This window comes from Meriones unguiculatus, chromosome 4, assembly GCF_030254825.1.
Source record: "Meriones unguiculatus strain TT.TT164.6M chromosome 4, Bangor_MerUng_6.1, whole genome shotgun sequence".
Lineage (NCBI taxonomy): Eukaryota > Metazoa > Chordata > Mammalia > Rodentia > Muridae > Meriones > Meriones unguiculatus.
In genome coordinates, this window is record NC_083352.1 from 36256587 (window position 1) to 36284323 (window position 27737).

General features: G+C 45.1%; 1 protein-coding gene across 8 annotated transcripts in view; it reads left to right on the forward strand.

Annotated features, from left to right (window-relative positions):
* The window catches only part of Fat1 (FAT atypical cadherin 1), a 118455-nt gene that overhangs the window by 2779 nt on the left and 87939 nt on the right, over positions 1-27737 (forward strand). For 6 of the 8 annotated variants that reach the window (XR_009591370.1, XM_060381658.1, XM_021659665.2 and 3 more), the window contains exon 2: positions 12836-16115. Coding sequence is in view for 7 of the 8 variants with exons in the window: in XM_060381658.1 (XP_060237641.1) it covers positions 12854-16115 (3262 nt within the window). In the remaining variant the exon portion in view is untranslated. Of the gene's footprint in view, positions 1-286; positions 433-901; positions 1017-12835; positions 16116-27737 lie in introns of those variants that run through there. The other 2 variants (XM_060381654.1, XM_060381655.1) reach the window with 2 other exon arrangements.

Sequence of the window (27737 nt, forward strand, 5' to 3'; positions counted from 1 at the left end):
CAAGCAGCAGGAGCAGCGGCAGCAGCTCCGGACTCTGGGACGGTCCACAGACTGTCCCTCGCCGTCCTGCAAGCTCCCCGCGGGGTGCTCGCTCGCTCGCTTGAGGTTTCACGCCGGCCTGGGTAGCCCCCCGGGCACTTCTGATCGGGGGCGGGGCGGCCTGGAGCTGGGCGCCCCGAGCCGGGGGAGTCTCGGCGCTGGCGAAACGAGCGCCGGCGCAGGCAGGCGTGGCCGCGGGCGGAGGGATACATGCCGCGGGGAGCTGGGCGCGCGGGCCGGGCTGGACGCGCCGGGGCTCGGACGGCCGGTGGCGCCATGCGGACGAGCGGGCCCAGTGCGGCTCCCGGCACAGCGGGCTCCCGCCGCCGGGCGCGTTGAGCCCCCGGGCCGTGGCCCCCGGACGCACCGCCGCCACTTGGAGCCAACTTTGCAGTAAGTTTCGCCGAGGGTGGAGTGGAGGCTGGGGCCGCGCGTGGGTGTCCCGCCTCCCACGGTGCTCGGGCCGCGCGGGGCGTCAGCGGCTGGTGCCGGTGCCCGCGGACCCTCGCGGAGTTGAGCGGCGGCCTCGGGGCGCCGGGATTGCAGAGGCGCAGGGGGGACCGGCGGGACGTGGGGGGAATGGTGATTGCGGAGTCGGCGGCGGGCGCTGCGGGTCCGGGACCAGCACGGTTCTCCCCGCAGCGCCGGGCTGTCTGCCCCCCGGAGCACGGCTGCGGGCTCCCAGTTCGACTCCTGTGCGTCTCGGCTTCAGCGGGTTCCAAGTGCTGAGATGAAAGCCAGAGCCGATCGCCTGAGCTTGGGATCTTTGCAGTGGCAGCCGCAGAGTTTCTTAGATGTTCTGTGTCCCGAGTGCCCCGCCGAGGTTGAAGGAGGCTTTTCTTTTCTTTTTTTTCTTTGCTAGGCTAAGCCTCGGGGAAATGGGCGACCGGGCAATTGTCTGTTTTCTGGAAGACAAACTTGTGAGCTCCATAGTCCACACTGTGCTTTCTTTTAGAAAGCTAACTTTCGGTTGTCTGGTAAGACTCCCACCCCCCACTGATGGGAATTGCAGGGCCTTGGAAACAAGGAGACAATTGTGTGCCATAGCAAAGTAAATTAGCAAATATTTTCTATGTAGTTAAATTTTATTTTATTTTTTTAAATGTGCTTGAACTATGGTTTCATTAAGTGGCTTTTGTTAAGCAACTCCCGAGTGCCTGGTAGATTTTTTTTTTTTTTTTTAAATTGAGGATTTGCATAGGCGACTGCAATTTGAAAAGATTTAAAAGGCACATAACTTAGCTTTGCAAAAGCTGACTTCTGACGCCTTGTATATTCGCTGTTTAATAGTTTAAGAACGTGTTTTCGTGTGCCGAGGCTAGGGCACTGTGCTGTTTTTGGCGTCCGTCTTTCAGCCTGAGCTCTGTTAAACAGCCACACATCGAGTTGTTGCGTGTAACCCGCAGTTACATTGGCTTGTTCTAGGTTATTTAGACTTTGCGTCCCGAGGTCACTGCTCTGATCTAGCAGTTAGAACTTTAGCTCTCTCCTGGTTAAATATTTAAAAAAACCCAAAAAAACCGAAAACCGGTGCAACTCTCAGTTGTGGCTGAAGTGGTATTTTACAAGTTTAGTTTAAGTTTTATTTAGAAGTTTGTCTTAATCTGCCCATTTCTCGAAAAATTAACATTTTTAATGAGGCAGGGTCTTGTTTCTTTTTTCTTTTCTTTTTTTTTTGTGCCCCCACTGTGAAAGGAAGTAAGGTTGTTAAGAGGCCTGCATAAAGTCATTTGGGCCACCTGTGCCCTGTGTGTGTGTGTGTGTGTGTGTGTGTGTGTGTGTGTGGTCTCTACAGTTGGTTGGTCAGTTAAATTCATGCTACAGATGTGTTCAAAGCAGAAAGGTTTTCGTTTAAAGAACTCCCTCTTATAGGGTACATCTTCAGATTCAGCTCTTGAGTCCTCTTTGGAGGAAGTCATTTCTTCTCACGTTAGAAATGGAAGGGTACTTGTAGGGTAGCTGTGGCTACTTGTTTCCCACCTGGGTCTGGCTGGTTTTACCTAGACTCAGTAAACCAAATCAAATGGGCATACTTTTTCATTAAATGCTGTCCAGGTGGCTGGTGTGTAGCCTGAAGGGCGTTAAGTTCCTAGAGGAAGCCGCAGGACTCTGCATTCCAATCATCAGGATGGGGAATTTACAGTAGGAGAGTACTCCTTTTGAGCGGATTGTGTAGAAGGTGAAAGCAAGCCCTCTTGATAGTCTCAAAAAGCCTGTGTAATGGAGTGGCACCACCTGTAGGCAGTGCTGAAGGGTTTTGAGGGGTGGTGGCCTCATTTTAGGCCACCTAGTAATTAAGAGCCATTTAAAGAACTACCATCTATAATGTTCAGTTTGCAGGTGTCTGTCTTTAGACCCTGAAGAGGTGTTTTTAGACTGGATGGTACACATAATTTCAGATCAGGAAGTGGCTACTTTTCCTTGAAATATTTTACTAAAAGCTTCATCCACTTGGGTTACAAACTTGTATGTTGACTATTTTCAAATGTTATTAAAAAATCCTTTTATTATTACTTTTAATGCGTATGGGTGTTTTTTGTTTGCTTGTATGTCTTGTTCCATGTGTGTGCCTGGTACTCTCAGAAGCTGGAAGAGATACTCTGGGAATGGAGTTATGGATGGTTGTAAGTTGCCACGTGCGTGGGTGCTGGGAATCGAACCTAGGTCCTTGGGAAAAGAAGCCAGTGCTCTAAACAACTGAGCAATCTCCAACCCTTTTCCTGCTTTTAGGAAACAACAACAACAACAACAAACTCTCCTTTTCCTGAAAGGTGTAGTTGTAAATACTTCTTAGATTCTTGCTTAATTCTAAGAGCTCATCATATACTTGAAGATAAACACATTAATCGCTTATGTGTTTTGTATAAGCCTTTTGGAAAGTCGGTTATTACTCCATGTTTGTTCTTCATAGTGTTCAATGGTAGGGCTCTGTGACAGAGCCTGCAGTAAGGCACTGGAACGGCACCACCTGTGGGCAGTTCTGAAGGGTTTTGAGGTGACGGTGACCTTATTTTAGTCCAGCTAGGAATCAAGAGCCAAATAAACGATCACCATATGCAATGCTGTTCCTGGCCTGATGGTCGTGCCTGAAATTTCCTGTTTGGGGAACGGGAAGCATTCTTCTGTTACCCTTCTGTGTATCCTCTCCCCTGTTTAATCTTGCCTTCTAGTCTCCCTTCTTACTCCTCTGTCGGTCCAGCAACTGTGGGTCTTCTCTGCAAACATCAGGGGTTCGTGAGTTTACACGGGTGAACAGGTCCTTAAGGAGCTCCCTCGGGCCCAGTGAGAGAAGGGTAGATCCGTTCGGTGATTGGAAGAGATCTGTTAAGGTCACAGTCATCCACCATAACCCCTGGGCAAGCTGGTGCACCCGCAGCAGGTGTATTTGGATGAGTTGCTTGTGATGGGGGAGTGGGTCTGGGGAGACCTGAGTAAGGGAAGGTACGTAGCATGCATGTGGCCTGGCGTGATTGTGGCTCGCTGACTAGAGAGAAGAGAGACCATGCTATCAGAATGAAAGCTCTGGTGAGTTACCCCTGATGGTGCTTCCCACTTAGGTTCACTGGATTTCTTCTCGAAACTGGCTTCTTTTGGCCGGGGTAGAACACAGAACAGTAAATGACAGTGGCGGAAGTTGGCCTGGGAACATAGAAGGATAGACTTTAATGGGGCAAAGGTTAAGGACAAGAAAACAAGGAAATGTTGTAGAGGAAGGTGAAGCCTCTGAATTGTTTTAGGAGAGTTTTATTTGCATTGTCTCTCAGGTGGGAAGAAGTTGCCTTAGATTAGAGCCCTCAGCCACTGGTTGGAGTCCTGGGCTCAAGACATCATCTAGGATTGATACTAGCCAGTGAGGAAGTGCCCTTTTTAGTTTAAAGTGACGCTGGGGTCACATTAGATACCTAGGTAGAGATCATATTATCACAGTTCTTTGTGGAAGCCTCGTAGAAATATACCAAGTCCGGGTGTGGAGAGATAGCTCAGTGGTCAGGGCTTGCTTGTCTTTCAGAGAACGTGGATTTTGTTCCCAGCACCCACACTGGTGGCTCACAACGGCTTATAACACAACTGCAGGGGATTCAAGGCCTCACTCCCACCCAGACACACACACGCATACTTTAAGATAAATCGTTTAGAAGAAGAATATACTGAATCAGCAGGCAAAGGCAAAAAACAAACAAACAAACAAACCAGATATATTCAAATGAGGATATATAATATCAGGAAGAAGTTTGAGTAGATTCAGTGGGATGGGGTGAGAACACAGGATTACTCAGATACTTAAAACACTGTGCCTGAAGGAATGCATGTGGGACCAGGTAGGTGGCAGCAGCCTAGGGGGAACGGGGAGCAGTTTGAGAAATGAAAACAAAAAATTGACAAGTATAGGTAACGTTTTATAAACAGAGGCTTGACAGGAATAAAAAGTCATCTAAGCTCTGAATTTGAGGGGGCGCAGGGCAAGCAGGGAAGAAGGAAAGGTGGCAGGAAGCTGTAAAGACTGCCTTGAAACCCCTAGTTACTCAAGGAAATGGAGTTCACAGGATTGAGCTGCCTCGGCTTCACTCAGTTGGTTAATGACAAAAGCTGGGGCCAGACTTGAGTGTCCTGTCCTCTAGTCCCTTCCTCTCTGTTTGATTTCTTAGCTTGCAGCCTTGAGCGATCTGGGAATTAGCGAGGCTCTTCACCGAGATAGGAAAATACAGAGGACCAGGTGTTATTTTGCAGAGGGAAACCAAAGGGGGTGTCTAAGTTAGAGCAGCAGATGGTGTTTGAGGAGGGTTGTTCTTTAGGTACCTGAGAGGGTGGGCTGGGCTGTGGGCATTCCTTTTGGGGCTTGAGGGTGAGATCTTTAAGGGGGTGATCTCGGTTTTGCGTGGGAAGACAACTGGGAGGTTCTGCTTGTCAGGCTGTAGTCCCTTGTGGATGAGGTATAGAGCAGCGAGAGTCAGGAAGGCGAGGTGTCTTTCAGGTCCTTGTTTTCTTTTTAATGTGTTATGGATTGCTTTTCTGTCTTAGACACCTGGACAATATAAAGGATGCAAGGTATTGGTTAGGGAGGTGAGTGGCATGAGGCATGGACATGTAAGATCAGGGAAGGCGAACAGAGGAAGGTCGTTAGCTTGTGATACCCGAAGAAGCTGTGTGTGTTGCCAGGACGGATGTGAAGGGTTTCTGTGAGGCATTTGAGGATAGCCGTGGTTTTTAGGAGAGAAGGGAATGTGAAAAGAAGTCAAGGAGGTGCTGAGAAAGTACTTTTTATTGAGATCTTTGCTAGTATAAGAGGAAAATAAGGGTGTTAGTTTAAAGGAAATGCAGGGCTGAGAGCCGTTTATTTTTAAGTAGGGAGGAAACCTGTGTTTATGGAGTCAGCAGAAGATCGTGGGAGGGAAGGGGTTGTTGGAGTCTGAGCCCTAGAGCTGTACAAGATGCAGAGTTTTATGGAGTCAGGATGTGAGGTGCGGGGCGGGGGGATCTCTTAGGTGTGGGAAAGAGAATGGGACTAATGAATCTATCCGGCAGAGGAAGGAAGGCTAAGCCAAGGGACTCTGGCTCTGACTTTACTCTCCCCCTCTGTGTGGACCATTCACCTCCCTGACCTGCCATTTTAGTGAAGTACCCGATCCTGCACCTGAGAGCCCACGGAGCATAATTTGGCTCTTACTGAAGCCGTGGTAATTTGGGAGTGGAAGAAGTAGCCATGGTAATTGCTGCTTACTGTTCCAAAGCATCGTGTAAATTATTTCTGTCTGCAGAGAAAAGCGCATTAGGCTATCAGGGACTTAAATCACGGGAGGCAAACAGCCTGTTTCTGTGGACAGAGTTTGTCATGGAACATGGGTGTGACAACGTACACTGTGATGGCCCCAGTCAAGAGGAGAGGGCTGAAAACAAAGAGGTGAACCCAAGGAAGCCTAGTCAGCCTGATGCTTGTGCCCGGGACTTACTGCCTTGACTTTTATGTCAACGAGAGAAAGTCATCTTCATAATTCTAATAGCCTTATCCCTACAGATCCATGTACATCATACATCACGTCACATGTACCTAACTGTACCTAACGCACACATGCGTTAACAGGTATGAAACTGGAGTCTGACCTCCAGCAATAAATAAAAAGTGGCAGTAAAAGGAACATTAAACTCTAAACTTAAATAACACATTAATCCATAGTGACACTTGAACAAATTAAAACGTAGTGACAGATGCTGAGAGTGTAGGGACCAGTGCCAGGGCACAACGCACAGTTCTACACTTTAATGTTGGTATTTTTAATCTTTCACGGAGTAAAAAGTTCTGTAATCTGTCCCTGATACTTAGAAGAATGACCGAGTGTGTGTGTGTGTGTGTGTGTGTGTGTGTGTGTGTGTGTGTGTGAGAGAGAGAGAGAGAGAGAGAGAGAGGACAGTGGTCTCAACTATAAGTGTCTTGGTGTTGAACAGAATTTCATGAGTTTGAGAAGTTGTCCCGTCTCTGAAGGACGCGAACCACTTAAAAATTTAGGTGAAGATAGATGAATCAGAAAACAAAACAAAACAAAAAAACCCACTTTTTAGGAGATATTATTAGCCTTATAGAAATTAGTGGTTACATTCTCTGCATAGATGCTGTGTGCTGTTCACGAAGAATGTACATTCACAGTAATTGGAACATTTCACATAAAAGCCTCCAGTGAAGACATATGAGGGTATTAATATCTTATTTTTTTTACCAGAAAAGTTATTTATTTATTTATTTGTTTATTTTGTGCATGTACGGATTTTAGAAATCTCTACTAAAGATGTTTAAGGGAACCCCAGGGTCCTCTCCCTGAAGACTGAGCTGAGTACACATTCTGTTGTCAATTTGGAAAATATAAATTAGAAGTCACAACTTAATTATGAGTTCATGCCCTGTGACCGCCTTCTAAATATCAAAGGATAGCCCCAGGCTGAGATGAGTTTTGGAGTTTAATTTTCATCAGTTAGATAATAGCTTACTTTTTACACAGAATGGTGGAAGCTGCCTATCACCCCCCCCCCTTAGTTATACTGTTTATCTTGCATAGAGCAACAGCTGCAGCTTGATTATGACATTTTATAATGAAACCTGAGTCCGAAGTTCTTTGTTAATACTTCTCTAAGGTTAATAATCTCCCCTAAGAGTGGATTAAAAAAAAAAAGGATATGGTTGTATTTAGTAATTTAACCCAGTTATAGTGGTGTTGTTCTGTTTATAAAGTCATAGTTTAAGGAAAAACATCAGGGCCTGAAGAGATGGCTCAGTACTTAAGAGCATTGGTTGTTCTCCCATAGGACTCTGGTTTGATTCCTAGCACCCACATGGCAGCTTATGCTTGTCTGTAACTTCAGTTTCAGGAGTTCTGATGCCTTCTTCTGGATTCTGCGGGCACAGACATACATGCAAGCAAAACACCCACACACATAAATAAGAGAAAAGAGAGCACAGGCCTGTAACCCCAGCAGTCAGGGAGGGAGAGGTGAGTTTGAGTCTAGCCTGGTTTACGAAGTGAGTCCAGGACAGCGAAGGCTACACAGAGAAACCCTGTCTCGAAAAAAACAAAAAACAAACAAACAACAACAACAACAACAAAAACCACAAAGAGTGGGGTGGGGTCTAGAAAGTTACTCCCATCTGTGACATGTCCTGCGGAGCCTGTGGGTTGGTTATGGAGAGAGAGGTATTTGGGGATCCTGAGAGGATGTGGCAGGGCCATCGTGGTTGGCTTTCTCCTTGAGGAGGGGACAGCTGTAATGTTGGGATTTGCCTTATGACTGAGAGGTTGGGAGGGGACTGAAGGCCCCTCTGCGGTGCTGGGCTGGGCATCATGGCAGCAGCTGGCATACACGGGGCATGCCCGAGTCTTGATGCTGGGCTTCAAACCCTCAAAGTTCTTGGTATCTGGAGTTTCTTGTCACCTGTTTTTCTATTTCTTGGTTTCCTCACCTGCCTCAGTCGCTACTTTGACTCCTTTGCCTGCTTCTGCTTTGGTTAAGGCTCCATCCTTGACTGGCTTTCCTCTCCTTCCTAGTTTTAAAAGCTGTTCTTCCTGATTTTGATGATTTCTCAGATCAGTGCCTCCAGGCTGGATCCCTCCTTACTGCATCTGCCGGTTTGAAGGCTTTATTTGCATAACCATAGCCTCTCTGTTAGTCTCCTGTCTGTAGCTGTGGTGGATTCCTGAGGTAATCTACTTATGTGGAGGAATGGTCAAATTTGGTTCTTAGTTTCTGCCCATGATCAGCTGACCCTGTCCTTTGGTCCTGTGGTGGAAGCTTGTGGAGCAGGTCTGTTGACCTCATGGTGATGAGGAAGCGGCGGGGTTGGAGTGAGGAGGATGAAGGAGGGAGACCAGGAAAGGAGCTGGGGGTCCCAGGAGCCCTTCAAGGTTCATGCCTCCAGGGGCCAAATTCTCCTTTTTATTCTCCTTTTTTTTTTAAGACCCCACCCATCTCTTAATGATTCCACCATCACTCAAGGGTGTTGCAGGCTAGCGACCAAGCCTTTAGTACTCATGGGACTTTGGAGGGACCCTGCTTTAGTCAGAACATCTTGTAGCAATCTGATCTCCTGATCCCATTTCCAGATCGTCCTTCATCCTGTCCTCTCTTTCTCCCCCATCTCTGTTCTATGCTTGCTTCTGGCTCAAACAAAGGTCTTGAAATCTTTCCTATTTTTATGTTACTTTCTGTCTCTCCCTTTCAGTGAATCTTGTGATATGCTGGGAGTTTGGCCCTTCTCCCCACCTCTAGCATTAATCGTAATGTTCAAGCTCCCTGGCTCCTCACCTGTCTCTTTGTAGCCATCTCTGCTTGGGAGATACCTTCTCGCACTGGCTTCGACCCATGCTGCCCACATTTCTCCACAGATTCCGGAGGGATTTCTCCTCACAGTCAGTGGCCCTGCATCCCTGCTTTGAAACCCGCATTTTATTAGGAGTAGAATGTAGAGCCATAAAATGTGGTTGAGTAAATGTATAAATGGTAAGAATGGACAAAGTAATCTCAGAGAATTCTAAGTTGTGGGTTATTTTCTCTGCCTGAGAAGCGCTGTCTATTATTGGCCGGCCTCCTTCCACCCAGCCTCAGACAGAAAAGCAGGGAAGGGAATGTGACCTGGCTGTGGAGAAAACTGACAAGATCTCAGTTGAGGTTGAGATGAGGGCAGTGTCAGCGCTGGGGAGTCATGTATGTTACTTGTGGTCCTTTTCAAGACATGAGTCCAGTCTCAAACATCAGACATTCCAGTGCAGCAGTGTTGGCTCCTTAGTAATTAATGTGCTCATGTGAGATGCTAATTCAGAAACTCTCCAGGTATTCTTTAATGTAAGATGATTTTACAATAAAACTCTCCATGATCCTTTCCCTGCCTTCTTTCCTGGCCCCACTGTGTTCCAGCCCCACTGTGCTTCAGCCCCACTGTGCTCTAGCCCCATGGCTCTCACAGTTGTTTTTATGTGTGTGGATATTTTGCTTGCATGTATGTCTGTGCATGCAATGCCTGCAGAATCCAGAAGAAGGCATCAGATCCCTTGAAAGCTGCAGTTACAGACAGTTGTGAGCTGTCATGTCTGTGCTGGGAATCAAACCAGGGTCCAGTGCCCTATGGAAGAACAACTAGTGTTCGTAACTATTGAGCCATCTCTCCAGTCCCTGATTGTTTTTTTCTTTAAACTCTGAGTTTACAAACAGAACAGCATTATAACTAGGTTAAATTACTTAATACAACCATCTACTTTTTTTAAAAATCCACTTTTAGGGGATATTATTGGCCCTACAGAAGTATTAACAAAGAACTGCGGACTCAGGTTTCATTATAAAATGTCATAATCAAGCTGCAGCTGTTGCTCTATGCAAGACAAACAGTACAACTAAGGTGGGGGGGGAGTGATGGGCAGTTTCCACCATTCTGTGTAAAAAGTGAGCTGTTATCTAACTGATGAAAAACTCATCTCAGCCCGGGGCTATCCTGTGATGTTTAGCAGGCCGTCACAGGGCATGAACTCATAATTAAGTTGTGACTTCTAACTTACATTTCCCAAAATGAAAACAGAATGCTCAGTTTTCAGGGAGAGGAGCCTAGGGTCTCCTTAAACATCTTTAGATGTTTGAGAAGTACATTTGAACGTGAGGCTCTTCTTCCCACCCTTTGGCTAAGTGCTTTCTCTGGAGTCCCTACGTCATCATTGACAGCCAGCGGGCTCTTTTTCTCTTGATAACCCGTTTGCCTTACTGGGAAGTACATCATCCGTCATGGGTGGGGACACCCCGACTTTTAATTATGCAGCATCTAGAGATATACCTACCTCACCGTAGGTATCCATTAAACATTTGTTGAAGGACTTAAATAATCAAAAGAGCAAGCACATGCTAAGAATATAACTAAGCTAAAAATTCATACAAAGCAGGACAAATAATACATCTGCCTGTCTGCCTGTTCCTTTTCTCTCCAAATACCGATACAAGTTTGTTATCTGCGAAGATTTTTTTTTTCTCCTTTTGAAGCATATCCTTATACAGGTGCACACAGTTTTTCTTTCCCCCTTTGGCAAACAGAAATGGGATCAGCTTAGGTTTGTTAGTCCATTTCTCTAGGTATCTTTAGATATCAATATGTTGAATGCTGCCTTATTTTTGATGGCTGTGTAATATTTTGTATTAGAACTAAGCAAACACATTGAAGGGCTTACAATAGCGTCATGATGGAATTGTTCATGCTCAAGTGGATCATAGTACCATTGTCTCCTAAAAGAATGTACCTTTTTAAGAAGGATAATGCCTGTTCAGCATCATTTTTGTAGATGGTCTTAGAGCATTTTCCTACCATATATTTTTAGATTTCTACTTCAGGTGTGTTTGGATTATGCCCTTTGCCTTTTTTAATCTTTATATACCTAAAATGGTGAACTTATATAGCCTATATATAGGGTGAACTGAATGGAATTTCCTTTTTGTTTTGTTAAGAATTACGGGATTGTTTTTATAAAATTCATATTTCCCCCCAAATATTAGCAAATTGAGATTTTTGTGGAGGTAGTTTTGGGAGAATTTTTTATTTTGTTAAATAATCCTTGTTCCTTGAGAGGTCAAAAGTCTCTGATTTCTTGACTTGTGTACTGAGGAGAAGGCATGGCGATAGTGGCAGAATCAGCTAGGGTGCCCAGCTTGAACTTGATTCAGTATCAATTAAGCTTCTAATTGCTTTAGGCATATCAGTTCTTCTCCGCCCCCCCCCCCGACTCCTAATAAAATGACTAATGGGGCAAGTTGGCAGTGGCTGAGTTAAGATACTGTAAATTAATGTTGCCATACTAATTTTGCTGGGCTGTCAAGCTAGCCCTCCAGGCTGCTGTTTCTTTCACCTTTGCTAGCACTTACAATTTGTGCATATTAATCTGAGGGTTACTTTGCAAGGGTGCATTTCTGCACGGTGCTGTCAGCGCCGGAGGTTTTTGAAAGTGCATTGATTTTTTTTTTCCCCCAGTATGAATTTGTTGGCATGATAAAGAACAGCTGGTCGGGAAAGAGCCCTGTTCTCTGGCCAGGTCTCAGCTTTGTGGACCTGGCCTACCTTCCCACTTGTTAAAGGCCACCTTTTGTTCAGGCTTCCTTTTTCCCTCCCCAGTCACGCTCTGCCCTTCCTGCAGCTCTGTGTCTTTGCTACCTTGCTTTGATGCTTTGATGGTTTAGCTTTTGTGTATGTATATCTCGTCTTTCACTGGGAACTGCTGGGTGACAGGTTGTGCGGAGTTTTGAAGATACCAGACCCTTAAACAGGGGGTTATTGACAGCAGTGATGATAAGATGTCAATGTTCAGGGTGAGATTGGCTTCAGGTTTTCATATTATAAAATGACCTTTTACTGTATGCTCATGTTGCAGTTTAGAAATTACTCGAGTGCAAATTTGATGGTGGTGATTACTGTAATTCCTTAAATAGCTTTACAGTACTCGACAAGGCAGTAAAGACAAGCTAAAGGGAATGAAATTAATTATTTTTATGAAGAAATAATTTCAGGATAAATTTTGAAATCAGATTGCAAGCTATCATTATATAAGATCCTTTAAAAGCCCCATTTAGGACTTTTTCTTAGAAGTTTTGTGTGTTTACAATACCATGTTAGCCCAAGTTTATAAGCTTGGTGAAACATGCCTGACATTCCAGCAGTGGGAGATTGAGGCAAAAGGATCAGGAGTTCAAGTCCATCCTTGACTACATAATGAGTTTGAGGCCAGCCTGCGTTTCATGCATCCATTTCTCAAAGAATCTCTCATCCCATAAAAATTAGTTTATAAGATTTTGAGAAAGTAATTTCCAGCATGTAAGAGAAAGTACACACTGTTCATTGCCTGTCTTTTCAAAAGCTGATGTCTGTGTTTGCCCTGAGGACTTAAGTATAATAATGAAATTGAGGGCTGGAGAGATGGCTCAGTGATTAAGAAGAGGACTGCTCTCTCAGAGGACTCGGGTTCAAATCCCATCATGCACATGGAAGCTAACAGCCATCTGTAACTACGTTTCCAGGGGATCCAACTTCCTCTTCCGACCTCTTTAGGCATGACATGCCTGTGTGTCAGTATACATCTGTTCACAGACATGCACATATACACATGAAAACAATAACAAGAAAAAACTGTTGTCAAAAACATAATTCTAGACTTGTAGAGTGTTGCTGTTAATGTTGGAAAGCATTTATTGCATTTTGTGTATGGGGGCAATGATTCTTTAAATGTATAAAGTTTAAATTTACGATTTGTTCTACCGTCCCAAGTAACACTTCTTTCTTCTTCTGTTATAGGTGGCCAAGAGCTAAAGAATGGGGAGACACTTGGCCTTGCTTCTGCTCCTCTCCCTCCAGCATTTTGGAAATAGTGATGGAAGCCAAAGACTTGAACCGACCCCTTCTATACAGTTTACACACTTCCAGTACAATGTCACCGTGCATGAAAACTCAGCAGCAAAAACCTATGTCGGCCACCCTAGAAAGATGGGCATTTACATCTTAGACCCCTCATGGGAAATAAGGTACAAAATCATCTCAGGAGACAGCGAAAACCTGTTCAAAGCTGAGGAGTATGTTCTTGGAGACTTTTGCTTTCTAAGAATAAGGACCAAAGGAGGAAACACAGCTAATCTTAACAGGGAGGTGAGAGACCATTACACACTGATCATCAAGGCAGTTGAAAAAAACACCAATGCTGAGGCCCGAACGAAGGTCCGCGTTCAGGTGCTGGATACAAACGACTTAAGGCCACTCTTCTCGCCCACCTCTTACAGCGTTTCTTTGCCCGAAAACACAGCCATAAGGACCAGTATCGCCAGAGTCAGCGCCACGGATGCGGACATTGGAACCAATGGCGAATTTTACTATAGTTTTAAAGACCGCACTGACATGTTTGCTATCCACCCAACCAGTGGTGTGGTTGTTTTGACTGGCAGGCTTGATTTCCTGGAGACCCGGCTCTATGAGCTGGAGATCCTGGCGGTGGACCGGGGAATGAAACTGTATGGGAGCAGTGGGATCAGCAGCATGGCCAAGCTGACTGTTCATGTGGAACAGGCCAATGAGTGTGCGCCGGTGATAACGGCAGTGACATTATCACCCTCTGAGCTGGATAAGGACCCAACCTACGCTATTGTCACCGTGGAGGACTGCGATCAGGGTGCCAATGGGGAGATCGCGTCTTTAAGCATTGTGGCCGGCGATCTTCTTCAGCAGTTTAAAACAGTGAGGTCTTTCCCAGGAAGTAAAGCATTCAAAGTGAAAGCCACCGGGGCCATCGACTGGGATAGCCATCCCTATGGCTACAATCTGACACTACAGGCTAAAGACAAAGGGATGCCTCCCCAGTTTTCCCCAGTGAAGGTCATTCATGTCATCTCTCCACAGTTCAGAGCTGGCCCGGTCAAGTTTGAAATGGATGTTTACAGAGCTGAGATCAGTGAGTTTGCCCCTCCACACACACCTGTGGTCCTGATCAAAGCCGTTCCTAGTTACGCCCACTTGAGGTACGTCTTTAAAAGCACTCCTGGAAAACCTAAATTCAGTTTAAATCACAACACGGGTCTCATTTCCATTTTAGAACCCATTAAAAGGCAACACACATCCCACTTTGAACTTGAAGTGACAACGAGTGACAGGAAAGCCTCCACCAGAGTCGTGGTGAAGGTTTTAGGTACAAACAGCAATCCCCCCGAGTTTACACAGACTGCTTATAAAGCGTCCTTTGATGAGAATGTTCCCATTGGTACCACTGTCTTGAAGGTGAGTGCCGTAGACCCAGACGAGGGGGAGAATGGATACGTGACTTACAGCATTGCAAACTTAAATCACGTACCCTTTGTCATTGACCACTTCACTGGAACCGTGAGTACCTCGGAGAACCTGGACTATGAACTGATGCCTCGGGTTTACACGCTGAGGATCCGTGCTTCTGACTGGGGCCTGCCTTACCGCCGGGAAGTTGAAGTCCTTGCCACAATAACCCTCAATAACCTGAATGACAACACCCCCTTGTTTGAGAAGATAAACTGTGAAGGGACTATTCCCAGAGACCTAGGTGTGGGGGAACAGATAACTACCGTTTCCGCTATCGATGCCGACGAGCTGCAGTTGGTGAGGTACCAGATCGAAGCCGGAAATGAGTTGGATTTGTTTGGCTTAAACCCCAGCTCTGGGGTCCTGTCTTTAAAGAACTCACTAACGGAAGGCCTGGGTGCAAAGGTTTCTTTTCACAGTTTGAGAATCACAGCTACAGACGGAGAGAATTTTGCCACACCATTATATATCAACCTAACGGTGGCTGCCAGTCGCAAGCCAGTAAACTTGCGGTGTGAGGAGACCGGTGTGGCCAAAATGCTGGCAGAGAAACTCCTGCAGGCCAATAAACTACACAGCCAGGGGGAGGTGGAGGATATCTTCTTTGATTCTCACTCTGTCAATGCCCATGCCCCACAGTTTCGGGGTACTCTTCCAGCTAGAATTGAGGTAAAGGAGAACCTCCCTGTGGGTGCCAGTATCCTTTTCATGAATGCTACCGACCTCGACTCTGGCTTCAATGGAAAACTTGTTTATGCTGTTTCTGGAGGAAATGATGACAGTTGCTTTACTATTGACATGGAAACAGGAATGCTAAAAGTCCTATCTCCACTTGACCGGGAAGTAACAGACAAATACACACTGAATATTAGCGTGTATGACCTTGGTATACCTCAGAGGGCTGCATGGCGCCTTCTAGATGTCGCAGTTCTGGATGCCAATGATAATCCGCCCGAGTTTTTACAGGAGAGCTATTTTGTTGAAGTGAGTGAGGACAAGGAGATAAATAGTGAAATCATCCAGGTTGAAGCCACTGATAAAGATCTGGGCCCCAGTGGGCACGTGACATATGCTCTTCTCACCGACACAGATAAGTTTTCCATTGACAGTGTGACTGGTGTGGTGAAAGTTATCCGACCGTTGGATCGTGAAGAGCAGCGTGTGCACTACCTAAAGATTGAGGCCAGGGACCAAGCCACAGAAGAACCTCGGTTGTTCTCCACCGTGCTCTTGAAAGTGTCACTAGATGATGTTAATGACAACCCGCCCAGGTTCATCCCACCGAGTTACTCTGTGAAGGTTCGAGAAGACCTGCCGGAAGGTACCATAGTCATGTGGTTAGAAGCCTATGACCCTGACGTAGGCCAGTCCAGTCAGGTGAGATACAGTCTCCTGGACCATGCAGAAGGCCACTTTGATGTGGATAAGCTCAGTGGAGCGGTTAGAATTGTTCAGCAGCTGGACTTCGAGAAGAAGCAAGTGTATAACCTCACTGTGAGGGCCAAAGACAAAGGGAAGCCAGTGTCTCTGTCTTCCACTTGCTATGTGGAAGTTGAGGTCGTTGACGTGAATGAGAACTTGCACCCGCCCCTGTTTTCCAGCTTTGTGGAAAAGGGTGTAGTGAAAGAAGATGTCCCTATTGGCTCATCAGTAATGACCGTGTCAGCTCATGATGAGGATACTGGGAGAGATGGAGAGATCCGGTATTCTATTAGAGATGGTTCTGGTGTTGGTGTTTTCAGGATAGATGAAGAAACAGGCAAGTACCATTATCACTTCCATTGGATATATTTCCTTCTGTTTCTTCTTGTCTTTGCTTCGTAATTCCTAGTTTGTTTCTGCTAGGGCTCAGCCTTGAAGTACATATACATGTTTTTGTCCTTTTGGGCTATGAAGAAATATGCAGTAAGCCAAGAGGCTGGACCCAAAGGAATTGAAGGATTAAGATTGAATGAAAGAAAATTGCAATGATTACCACAGATACTGATCTCTTAAATTATCAAGATCATCGTTGTGGTTTTGTTGTAACTTTGAAAAGGATTCTGGTTTAGGTGTTGCATGGTGTTACGTTTGCGTGCTAGTACAGTAACATCAACACCATTTGGCATGCCATCCAGAGGGTATTGCACATCTGCAAAATTAGGCAGTGTACCAGAGACTTCTGTATGCTAAAACTTCTCTATCGTCTGCCTTGCCTCCTACAGGCTTTGAGAGGCCGAGGTAGGGAAATGCTGAACTGAAAAGACCTGGCCTGCAACTGCCTCTTTCAGTCATGATTTTAGACAAGTGAAGTAATACTTAAAATTATCTCCCTTTTATCTGTAAGATGAAGACATCTAGTCTTTTATGTTTTGTTATGGTTTGTGATATCGATGTTTGAACCTCGGACCTTTTGCATGGTAGGTGAGCACTCTACACAAGGCTTGGTTGCATCAAGATTTGTGTGAGGAAGCTGTAAAATAACATGTTGGATTTATTAATATTTTTTGGAAATGGTGGCAGTGTCTTGTGATAATATATCTTCTTCCAGAACATAGTCCTAAAAGTGGAATCTCCAAGGTAGCCAGTTTTTGTTGTTGTTTTTGTTTTGTTTTGTTTTTTGGGGGAGGGTGTTTGTTTTTCAAGACAGGGTTTCTCTGTGTAGCCCTGGCTGTCCTGGAACTCACTCTAAACCAGGCTGGTGTTCAAAGCAAAGATCTACCTGCCTCTGCCTCTCTAGTGCTAAGATTAAAGGCTTGCCCCTTCCCCTGCCAGTAGCCAGGTCTTAAGTGTGTACTGTTTTCCTTTGGTTACACAGATTCTGTACTTACAGGCCAGGGTTCTGATGGGGTTTTCTTCCTCCAACATCTAGCCCCAAATGCCCAGTGCACAGAAGCTGCTCAATAAACAATAACATAATAAATGGGTGAATTGATGGAGGTTTTGACTTTGACCACCCTCTCCTCTGAGTATAGTAAAGTGAATATTTCAGCACCAGTCAACTGAGGACCACCTAGACCTGACTGGTGCTGGAATATTCACTTTACTACACTCGGAGGGCAGGGCGGTCAAAGCCAAAACCTTCATCAACTTACCCATAGGATTTTAGCCATACTTTACCCAAGAACCTGTACAGCCCTCTCCGGGTGCATACAGCATGTGGAAAATAGAACCCTTGTCTGAGGACCTAATTTGAAGGCTGCAGGCTTTTTTTAAAATGACGTTTTCTATTAACTCGAGGGGTTTTCTCCTAATTGATTATATTTCACCAGCATCACTCATGTAGAATTCTCAGAATTAGTTTAAGAGGGAGGAAAATGGCATAGTCAATAGTGTTTGGTAATCAGTCTTCTCAAGAGTAGACTCTTTTTGGGGAGGAAGTGGGTGTCCTGCCATCCAATATAAATCATAAGTTGTGGTCCAGTAACAATATAGAAAACTACTCAGAAGTTAAGGTTAAGGTTGAAATTGATATTTTTCCTGTGCATTTTCTGGGAAGTTATTCTTAAGTCTTTTTTTTTTTTTTTCCTCTCAACATAAATTTCAAAGCCTATAAGGAGCTGTTAGAAGTTAAAGTTGAGTCAGAAAATATAATTTGAGCCTTAATTTGCATTCTCTTCATGACTTAAATTATGAGCACTGCCTTTTTGGCTTTTTAAAAAATGAAAATAGCTTTCATTGCCTTTTAAGGGATCATTAAGAAACTGTTTTTTTGTTTTTTTTGTTTTTTTCACCTATAAATTTAAGGAATGGGTTTGCTCCTGTTGCCAAATGGGGAAAAGGAGGAGAGAGCCAAACAAACAGGATGGTATCCTGAAATAGACCCATACCAGTATGCAGCGGCCAGGCGGGGTCGGACTTTTTCCAGTGGTAATTTAGCCGGACGGAAGGTGGGGTACCAGAATTCTGGGCAGTGAGATTCGTTAGCATTTGAGAGACTGTTACACTTGTTTATGAGGCTGTTTAACGATGAGAGCAAAACTGGGATGTGTGGATTCATTATTCTGTCATTCTTGTTTTGCAGAGGAACCATCCCCCTGTGCGGCAGATACATGTGTATGATTCCTGAAATTGTATAAGTGATATACTAGTTAGACATTGGACCGTTCATATTAAAACATGTGCACTGGGCAGGAAAATTGTCTGACCTAGTTGTTTTGTAGATTTCTAGCTGGGAGAGTTGATATTAAGTGCTGACTTTGTTCAGGAAGAATCCATGTTTTATGCAGTAGAAATGGTAAGATGAAGTCTGGGAATACGGGTTGCTTGGGAAAGTCTGATCCCCAGCACCCTTGTAAAAAAAAAAAAAGGTGGATGTGAAAGGCATTGTCTGTATTCCCAGTCCTCTGACTGACATGGGTGGAGCTCTTCCTCTGGCCAGCTGAGCCAAGTGGGTAGACTCTGGGTTCTGTCTCAGAAAAAATAAGATGAAGGGCCTGCAAGATGGCTTGTAGGTAAAGGATCTGCAGCAGCCAGGCCTGACAGCCAGAGTTCATTCGGTCCCTGGAACTCATGGACTCTTAAGTTTTCTCCGACCTCTTCGTGGGTACTATAGCACTGGTTCCTCTTCTCCTCCTCCCCACCCCCAAATAAATATATGTTAAAAAAAGAAAAGGTATCAGGAGACTGAGGAACACACCCAATGACCTCCACACACCTGCATACACACTCTGCCTTCATGCGTACACACACACATACCTACAACATAAGCATGCACATAGAGCTAAAAGTAGCAAGCTAATCAAATTGGCCGGTAAAGACATACAGAAAGATTCCCAATGTAGAAAAGTGGGAACAGTTTGGGAAGGAAGACTGGGAACCTCACAGAAGACAGCCCCAAAATGCAAAAAAGCTGGAGGAGCACTGTCCGAGGGCCGGTTAGCACTTCGCTCCTTGCCCATTGCCACTGTGCTAAGTGATCAGGGCCCGTCAGGGCCACTGCGCTGGTTGTTCATCTGGAGGGGAGGGACCCTCAGTTGAATAAATGCTACTATCTGATTGGCTGGTGGGCTTGCCTGCGGAGACACCGGTGGGAGCATTTTTCTGATCGTTGGTAGATATGGGAGAGCCCCGCCCACTGTGGGTGCCGCCATCATTGGGCAGGTGGTCCTGGTTTAAGAAAGCTGAGCCGGCCAAGGGAGGTAAGCCTGTTCCTCCATGGCCTCTGCTTTAGTTCCTCTCTCCAGGTTCCTGCCCAGACTCCCCTCAACGATGAAGTGTGACCTGGCAGTGTTAAGACCAACAAACCCTTTCCTCCCACATTTTCTCTTGTTTTATCAGAGCAGCAAAGAAACGCACTAGGACAACTGCTTTGGCTCTGGAGACCAAGAACCAGTCTCCTTCCTGTCTTTGGCTTTCAGCTTCGCAAGCAGATTGCATAATAGGAGCAGGTTTCTGTGGTGGCTTTAACTATTTCAACACCATCAGTCTGATATGCATCTCTTCATGCCAGAGAACATTTTGGCAACCTGAATCTAATTCTTTCTGTGTCTAAGAGTCTTCTCTTTATCCGCTTCAGTTTTAAATATCCACAAAAGGAATAATTAAAAAAAAAAAATTCTATGGACTCCCTAAAATAGGTCATCAAAATACAGTCTTATCAGTTGTGAGTTTCATACATATTTTGCTGACTGTGTTTCGAGGAGGTGATGTGTAGTTGCTGCGTGGGGGTGATAGTCTCCTGCCCATCTGATACCTCCCTGTGTTATTTTGAACAGCCTCTGAGACTAAGCTACTCTCACAGATCCTAGCCTGTGAGCACTCTGCCCCTTGAGGCTTGCAAGGGTCTAGCATTGCATGGAAAAGCTGCTTGGAAAGCTAGTCTTCTCCAGGTACCAACTTCCAAGGCTCTAATTACAGTTCTTGAAATCTCCCGAGGGACTGGGAGAGTGGTGCAGTAGGCAGAGTGTATGCCGCTTAGACTTGAGTTTAAGCCACCAGTGCCCATACAAGTGGATCCAGCCAGGGTGGCTCTGGGCGCTAGCCTCGAGCTAGGATAGGGCAGAGACTGGCAGATCCTTGAAGCCCATTGGCCAAGCAGCCTGGCCAAATCAATTAACTTCAGGACTTCAGGTTCCTTGAGTTACCATCTTGGGGGAAATCAGGTTGAAGAGGACTGAGGACAGACTTGAATCTAGTGTGTTCACAAGCACATGCGCACATACAACACACAGATACGCTAAATACAATTAAAAATATCCTCTCTGAGGATTCTCAAAAGGGATTAATTGAAATGCTTCATGAGTTATCTTTGAAGCATGTCTAAGTTCGTATTTAGATTTTGGTTCAGCCAGCCAGGCTCAGTGGCACATACCTGTAATCCCCCAGCACTCAGGGAGGCAGAGGCAGGTGGATCTTTGTGAACTTGAGGCCAGCCTGGTCTACAAAGGGAGTCCAGACTGCCAAGGCTACACAGAGAAACAAACAAAAGATTTTGGTTCATCCACATTGTATTCAGCTATCTCCTCATTTTTGCTTCGTGCTCCTGGTTGCTTTGTTGTAAGCTTGGATGTGAAATGGAAAAGAAAGAGAAGGAGCTTCCCTTCCGTACATTTCTGGAATAAATTGTTTAGCGCTCTCGTCTCTTACCTCATCATTTAGTGCTTGAGGACCAAGATCCTATATCATTTTCTTAACTTTGAAAACTAGGCCAGGTCTGTGGAAATGCTTAGTCCACTTTCTGTTTGTTTGTTTTTTAATTGTAATGGACACTTAGGTTGAAAGCGGTGTTTATCTCAGTCTGGTCCCCACTGTGGGCTGGGTAATCTGACGCCTGTGGGTACGATTCCTCTTCTTTCTGGGGTAGTTTGGTTCAGGGTTGGGTTGTTACTGGAATGCGGCTCAGAGTGTTCCCTCTTCTTTGGGGACTCCATGCTTTTCATTAAGATAAGAACAAATTGGGAGCCTGTTAATTCAGTCATGTTTTCGGAACTGAAATTTATGTTTCTGTGGAAAACTTGGAGTGAGTTAATATGGAAATGTAGCTGTTGTGACAAGAGAAATCATCATACACGAAATATGGGAGGGAAAGTGAAGGCTGCTCATCCCTTCCTTCCTTCCTTCCTTCCTTCCTTCCTCCCTCCCTCCCTCCCTCCCTCCCTCTTTCCCTCCTTCCCTCCTTCCCTCCTGCCTACAGGTGCTAGGCAAATACTCTGCCACGAGCTGTATTCTCAGACCCTTTATTTCTAATTCTGGCATAGAGTTGCTTAGTGGCCCAGGTAGGGCTTGAACTTGTGGTCTGTGGTTACTCCTGCGCCAGCTTCCTGAGTAGCTGGACCTATAGGCTTCCTCCACGAGGCCTGACTGAGGACTGGACTGCCTTTCTCTTAAGGGGAAAAGGGGTGGTGTTCTCTTTATGGGACTGTCTTAGTCACCGATTTTGGTATTGTTCGTTCCAGTGTTAAGAATGTCCTAATAACTCAGGACATTGTGTATATATACTAGGCGTGGGGGTTATTTTGTCCTACTTCTGACAGGCAACAGTACGGAGGGTCTTCCTGGGTCTTGATTGCTGGGAAGCCGGGTGGCCCTTGGCGGTGTAACTGAGGAGTCTACAGCGGAAGGAGCCCAGCAGCCCTCAGTAGGGTGGTTACAGCGGTGGGAGCGGTTTGCTTCCTTGGAACTGGGTCGAAAATTTCTGGCAGCAAGAACTTAAAAGAGATACTGGTGGGAGGCCTGTTAGGGAGGTCAGAAATTTGCTGGTGAAAGGGCTTTTGTGTTGCTGTCTCCTCCCTTAAGTAGCAGCAGCTGCTGTCCTCTTGCTTCTTCCTCCTCCCTCCCCATCCTCCTCCCCCTTTTTGTTCTAGCAAAGTTGAGGAGAAAGAAAGTTACTTCCCAGCCATAGTGAGATGCAAGTTAGGCTGTGGCAGGAATCATCTTTAGTGTGGTTTGGTTTGGTTTAGGCAGGTCAGGTAGCCTCTCCTTGGTCAGGAGCTGGAAAGGCTCCTTGAGACAGGAGGATTTTTTTTTTTTAAGATGAAGTTTAAATCTAGTTAGCAATCCAGGAAACTCCCTTTTGTTTTGAAAGGAAACAACAGTCACTTGAGTTATTTGTGTGGTGCTTTCTAAAGTAATGCTCCGAAGTGCTCCCTAGAAGACCTACGCTGAAGCAGAGCTCAGTGGTACTTGCTCTGTTGCCCTCCTTCAGGTTCAGATGAAGTGTTGGGGGTGGGGACTGCTGGAGAGTATCAGGTAGAAGTGACCTTAAAACAGGGCTTGTACCCTCATTTCCATGGTAGGCACAACACGGTGAGGATCAGTATAATAAAACACAGCCAGTTCCAAATTGTAAGCCAGCCTGGGCCATATATATACATACATACATACATACATACATACATATATATATATATATATATATATATACATATATATTACGACCTGTCCCCAAAACAAAACAGGAAAAAAAAAACATAGAAAAGTAAGCAACAGCCACTTTCTGAATCTTGCCAAAGGAGCTGTTGTAAGTACTTTATTTGAATTCATTTATTAATTTTTACAACTACCAAACACTTTGCCTGTGATTCAGGCAAGCTAACATTTATGAGGAGGCTAAGGAAGTTGCCCAGGGCTGCTTGGATCCTCAGCACCAGAACTTTGGATTACTTCTCCCTTTCTAGCTGTGGTGCCCAGAGGGATGCTCAGAGGAAGCTCACGTGAAAGCTCCTGCCAGGCTTTGGGCTCTGTTGGAGGCTTGAAACCTGCTTTCAGACTTGGTCTTGAAGGAGCCTAGAATCTAAGGGTCTTTTGGCCTCATGTCCTCAGAATCACTTACTGTGTTTTAGCACCAAGTTTGGCATGCGCCTCACCCGTGTCTGCAATGAAAAGCACATGCAGTATCAGTGAAAATTGTGCCTTTGGAATGTGGAGACTGCAGAGTCCCTGCATCAAAACTGTGGAAACAGTGCTTTAGGTCAGCTGTTTGCAACCTGTGGGTCTTGAGGGTCGACGGGTCGACCTTTTCACAGAGGTCACAGAAGACCATCGGAAAACACAGATATTTACATTGCAATTCATAACGGTAGCACACAGTTTTGAAGTAGCATGGAGATTAGTTTTAGGGTTGGGGGTCACCACAACTTGAGGAACTGTATTCAAGGGTCACAGCATGAGGAAGGTTGAGAACCACTGACTTAGTTACTAGGCTTCTTCAGACCCAGGGAATCCTGCAAAGTAGCTGAAGCTAATCTAATTTGTGCTTCCCCTTTGCACTGAGTTCCTTGTGGTCATTGCGCTCTGACATTATTCTCATTGATGCCCTTGGCTGCTGCACCTGTCCCCACCAGCCATCTGGTGCTCGGTAAGAAAGCGAGTCTTCCACTGTCCTGTCAAGGAGCTGAGTATTCCAGTGTCCTGTCAAGGAGCCGTTTCTTATGTTCTAAGAAGCTGAAAGAAAAGTTCAGATGTTTATAATTTGATGAGTGGTCTGTGCGGATAGAGGTAATGTTCAGTGAACATTTGGTATTTTCCCATATTATCTACCTTTTACAATTATGAAAAAAATGTTTTTACACCTTAGCGGCTCAGCTATCTGTCCATGTTAAATCATTCCTCCTCTCTGCCGGGACCGTTTAGTTGCTTTTGTTTTGGTGTGGCATGCTGAGTTGGTCAAGTTTTTAGTATAGCTGCATGTATGTTACTGGGCAGTAAACCTTACGGCATCGACTGATTTATTCTCAACACTGCTGACTGTAAATATTGCGTGTTCACCATATAAGACCCAGTGCCAGGAGTCATCCATGACTTTGTAACCGGGAATAAATGGACTTCCGAAGATTGCCATTCAAGGACACATGCCTCAGCTTGCTGAGCTGGCAGATCTCCAGCTTAGCAGCAGTGATGCAAAGCAGGAAACATGTATGAACGTTGAGGGTCGGGCTCATCATTTAGTTTAGCTTGCCCTGCCGGTTAGGCTGTTCCTAATCTCAGAATATCTGATTCTGCATTGAACCTGTTCCATGGCTGGTGAACTAACCTATGGATTGGGATTCTGAATTGTCTTTTTTGTTTATTTGTTTGTTTGTTTGATTTAAGATGGTAGGAGGGCAGCCAAATGTAATTTCCCGTACTTGATTTCTTTTTTTCAAACTACAAGTTACCTGGCCATTTCAATAATTTCTTAATATCCTTTTAGTTGGTGATAACTTTTCCCGTAGCCTTACCACTGGCTAGCTTCTCCCATCCCATCCCTGTAATCCCCATCATCTGTATGTAGTTAAGTGGATACTTACTGAGTTCTTGCACTGTGTCACTGTTATAAATAGCTTTTTACATAGGCTGTTGCCTTAGTTGTGTCATGGTAATCCATGAGTAAATTTAGATGCTCCTCTTTCTGTTACTCGTTTTTATTAAATGGCACAAATGTGATGCCGGACAGAGATTCAGCACATTGATTTCTGCCTTTGCATCTTGAAATACTCCTTCTTGATAAAATAGTAGTGTGCCAGAAGTCAGTATGCTTTAAACTGCAATACAGTTATATTTTTCTGTACTAGGACTGCAATAGAGCTGTTCCATCTTTCATGAAGTCCTCCTTCACCCGTCTGTGCCCCTGGTGGCATGAAGTCCCAGCTCTGTGGTCAGCCTGTAATGCCTCATAACCTTGCTCCCTGATGTGAGTTGTGTGCCCTTCTCACTGGGCCCCTTTGCCTGATCTGTATGGAGCCCTCCCCTGCCCTTGTCCCCACCTCTGGGCCTTTCCCTGCCAGTCTGTGGTGCTGTTGCTTTCCATCTTCCTGCTTCTGCGTGTACTTCTACCACTTGATCAGCTCTTTTTCCTGCCCCACATAATTCTGCTTACAAACACTTCCTTCACAAGCCTTTTCCTTCATATGGAACTGATTGTTCTTTTTATGCACTTAAAAAAAGCTGTTCTTTCCCTGTAGATTTGCTCATTGTGGGCGATTCTAAATCATTTCCCGTTGGATTCTTATAATTGACAGTCGATAAGTAATTTCTTAGGTTTTGTTTTGTTTTATTTTTTTCTGCTATGTAGTCGATGCTTCCCTGGAGCAGTTTTTTCCTTCATACCAGGTCATGTTGCTTCTCTGTGGCCAAGGAGATGGATGATTTCAGTGTACTAGTATCTGGCTCTTCCATTTCTGTGGCCTTGACTCAGAGACAGAGTCCAGCCTTAGTCATCTATGTCCTCTCTGCTAACCACGGTGGCCAACATAGCAGCACACAAGTTACTGGGTCAACAAGCACTCGATAGATAAAGTAATTGTAGTTATGAAGATTGAGCAAAATCCCTGTATCCCTGATGCAGATCTAAACCTCTGAAAACAGCGGGGCATTGGGGGTTTGGTTGCCACAGACACTTTGCAGCTCTGTTAAAAGTGGTTGATTGTTTCTTCAGAGGTGGGCCAGGTTGCTTACAGTTGCACAGGCTCCCCCTGGACTGAAGCTGTATTCATGGACCTTCAGTGTCCTCAGAGGCCCAGCTCCAAGTCCCTCTGCTCAAATGTCACACTTGAGTCCTCACAAGTTGCCATGTGGAGGGACCGAGAAGGAAGGGTACCCGGTGGTGATAATGGTCATTTGAGTGATGTGTTACAGCCTTCCTTCCATGTCGTCTCACGTACATTACATAGCACTTAATCCAGTGTTGCTCTGCTTTTAACAGTAGTTTTCCCATTTCTCTTTCATAAATGAAGTAGAGGCAACTCTGATGGGGAAAATATGTCCTCATGTTTAAAATTTCTCAACAGAAAGTCATTTTAAGCTGTGTTAAATAAAATAACTTTTTTTTTTTTTTTTTTTTGGTAAGACCTTGCTGCCTCCCCGTTGAGGTGTGCTAGGTACATAGCTGCACAAATAAACATTACAGTCTGTTTTTCTTTAATGTGCCCAGCTCTCTGGGCCAGGATCCGGTCCTTAGGTGAGCCAGCCTGCCACTCTTGCCTCACTACTAGTGTTCCTTTATTTATTTGGGTAAGCTGGCAGAAAGCTCACAGTTAGTTTTCTCAACGACTTGGGTTTTCTGCCTGTGGAATTACAAATCAGGGTATGTAGGATTTAATAAACTATGTTAGATTTATGAATAAGCCTCTCTTTTAAGACAAAAGAAAAGGAGAAGTATTGTTCAGTACAAAAGAGGGTCAGCCAGTCCTGGGGGGAAGAGGGAGTGGAGTTGGAGTGCCTGTGGCTTTGACACTCTCGGCTAGTCTTGAAGCCTCTTAACCTTAGGCCACTTCAGTACTTATATTTCCCTGATCCTAGGGCCTGGCGCTCAGTTGATATTCCCTGGCGGCCATCTTTGGCTAAACCAAACTAGTGTTCCCTGGCAGTTTTCATCCTGGGATTTGTTGCTCAGCTGAAGATGTCTAACCTGTTTAAAGCAGGGTGAGCTGGACTTATAAATGCCACGTTAACTTGGTTGGTTGCGGCCACAGAGTGGAAATCATCATTTCAGATCGCAGTGTCTTTAGAGGATCTTTAAATAAGGTGTGGTGATAGGTGCCGGGGATTGAGGGCATGAGGCAGGATTGCAGATTCAGAGCCAGCTGGCTACTTGGTAAAAATATCTCCAAAAAAGTGTTTCTTTATAATACCCTGTTAACATTATAAAGTTGATGGATGTTGATTAGGCAAGCATGAACACAGATAATTTGTGTTGGTTTTTAATTATCTATGTTACTGGTGCCAGAAAGATCTAATTAAGCATCGTAGCTACAGAGTTAAGGCCAGTGAATTTTTTTTTTTAATCTGACCTAGGCCCAGCTTCTTATTCATAACTCTTTCTTCATGTGCTTCCCTTCCTCTCTTCTCTCCCTTTTCTCTCCTTTCCTCTCTCTCTCCCTTCCTTCCTCACTCTCTTCCCTGCCGCCCTCCTTCCCTGTCTCCCTTTCTAAATTGAGGCCAGCCATTGCCACCTGTCTGCTGCTCTTCTTGACCTAACCTTGTACAGATCAAAAGCGGTAGTGAGTTTGTGAGTGCAGTGGCTCTGTCGTAAGCAGAAGACATCATTTCTCAGCACATCTCCCTCCTGTGTTTTGACTCTTACATTCTTTTCTGCTTCCCCCTTGCTAATGTTTCTGAACCTTGGTTGAGGAAGTTGATATAAATGTCTCATTTAGTGCTGAACACTCAGCGGTCACTTACTCTCAGCACTTTGACAAGCTGTGAGTCTCTGCTCACAGCAGAGAGAGACTTTTCTGGCAAAGGCTTAAAAGTAGCATTAGACTATGGGTATGAATACAAATATTGAGAAGATCTCTGTTTAACAGAAGAATAGTAGCAGCCACCCTCGCCCACTCCCATGCCTTTGACTTTTGACCAGATGTACTTGTCATGAATTCCCTCCTGTGAACAGGCCTCAGATCTGATCAGAAAGTGATTAATTACCTCTTGATCCTCATATCTCTATTGCAGAAGTAGCCATATCTTGCCTGGCAGGTCAGGT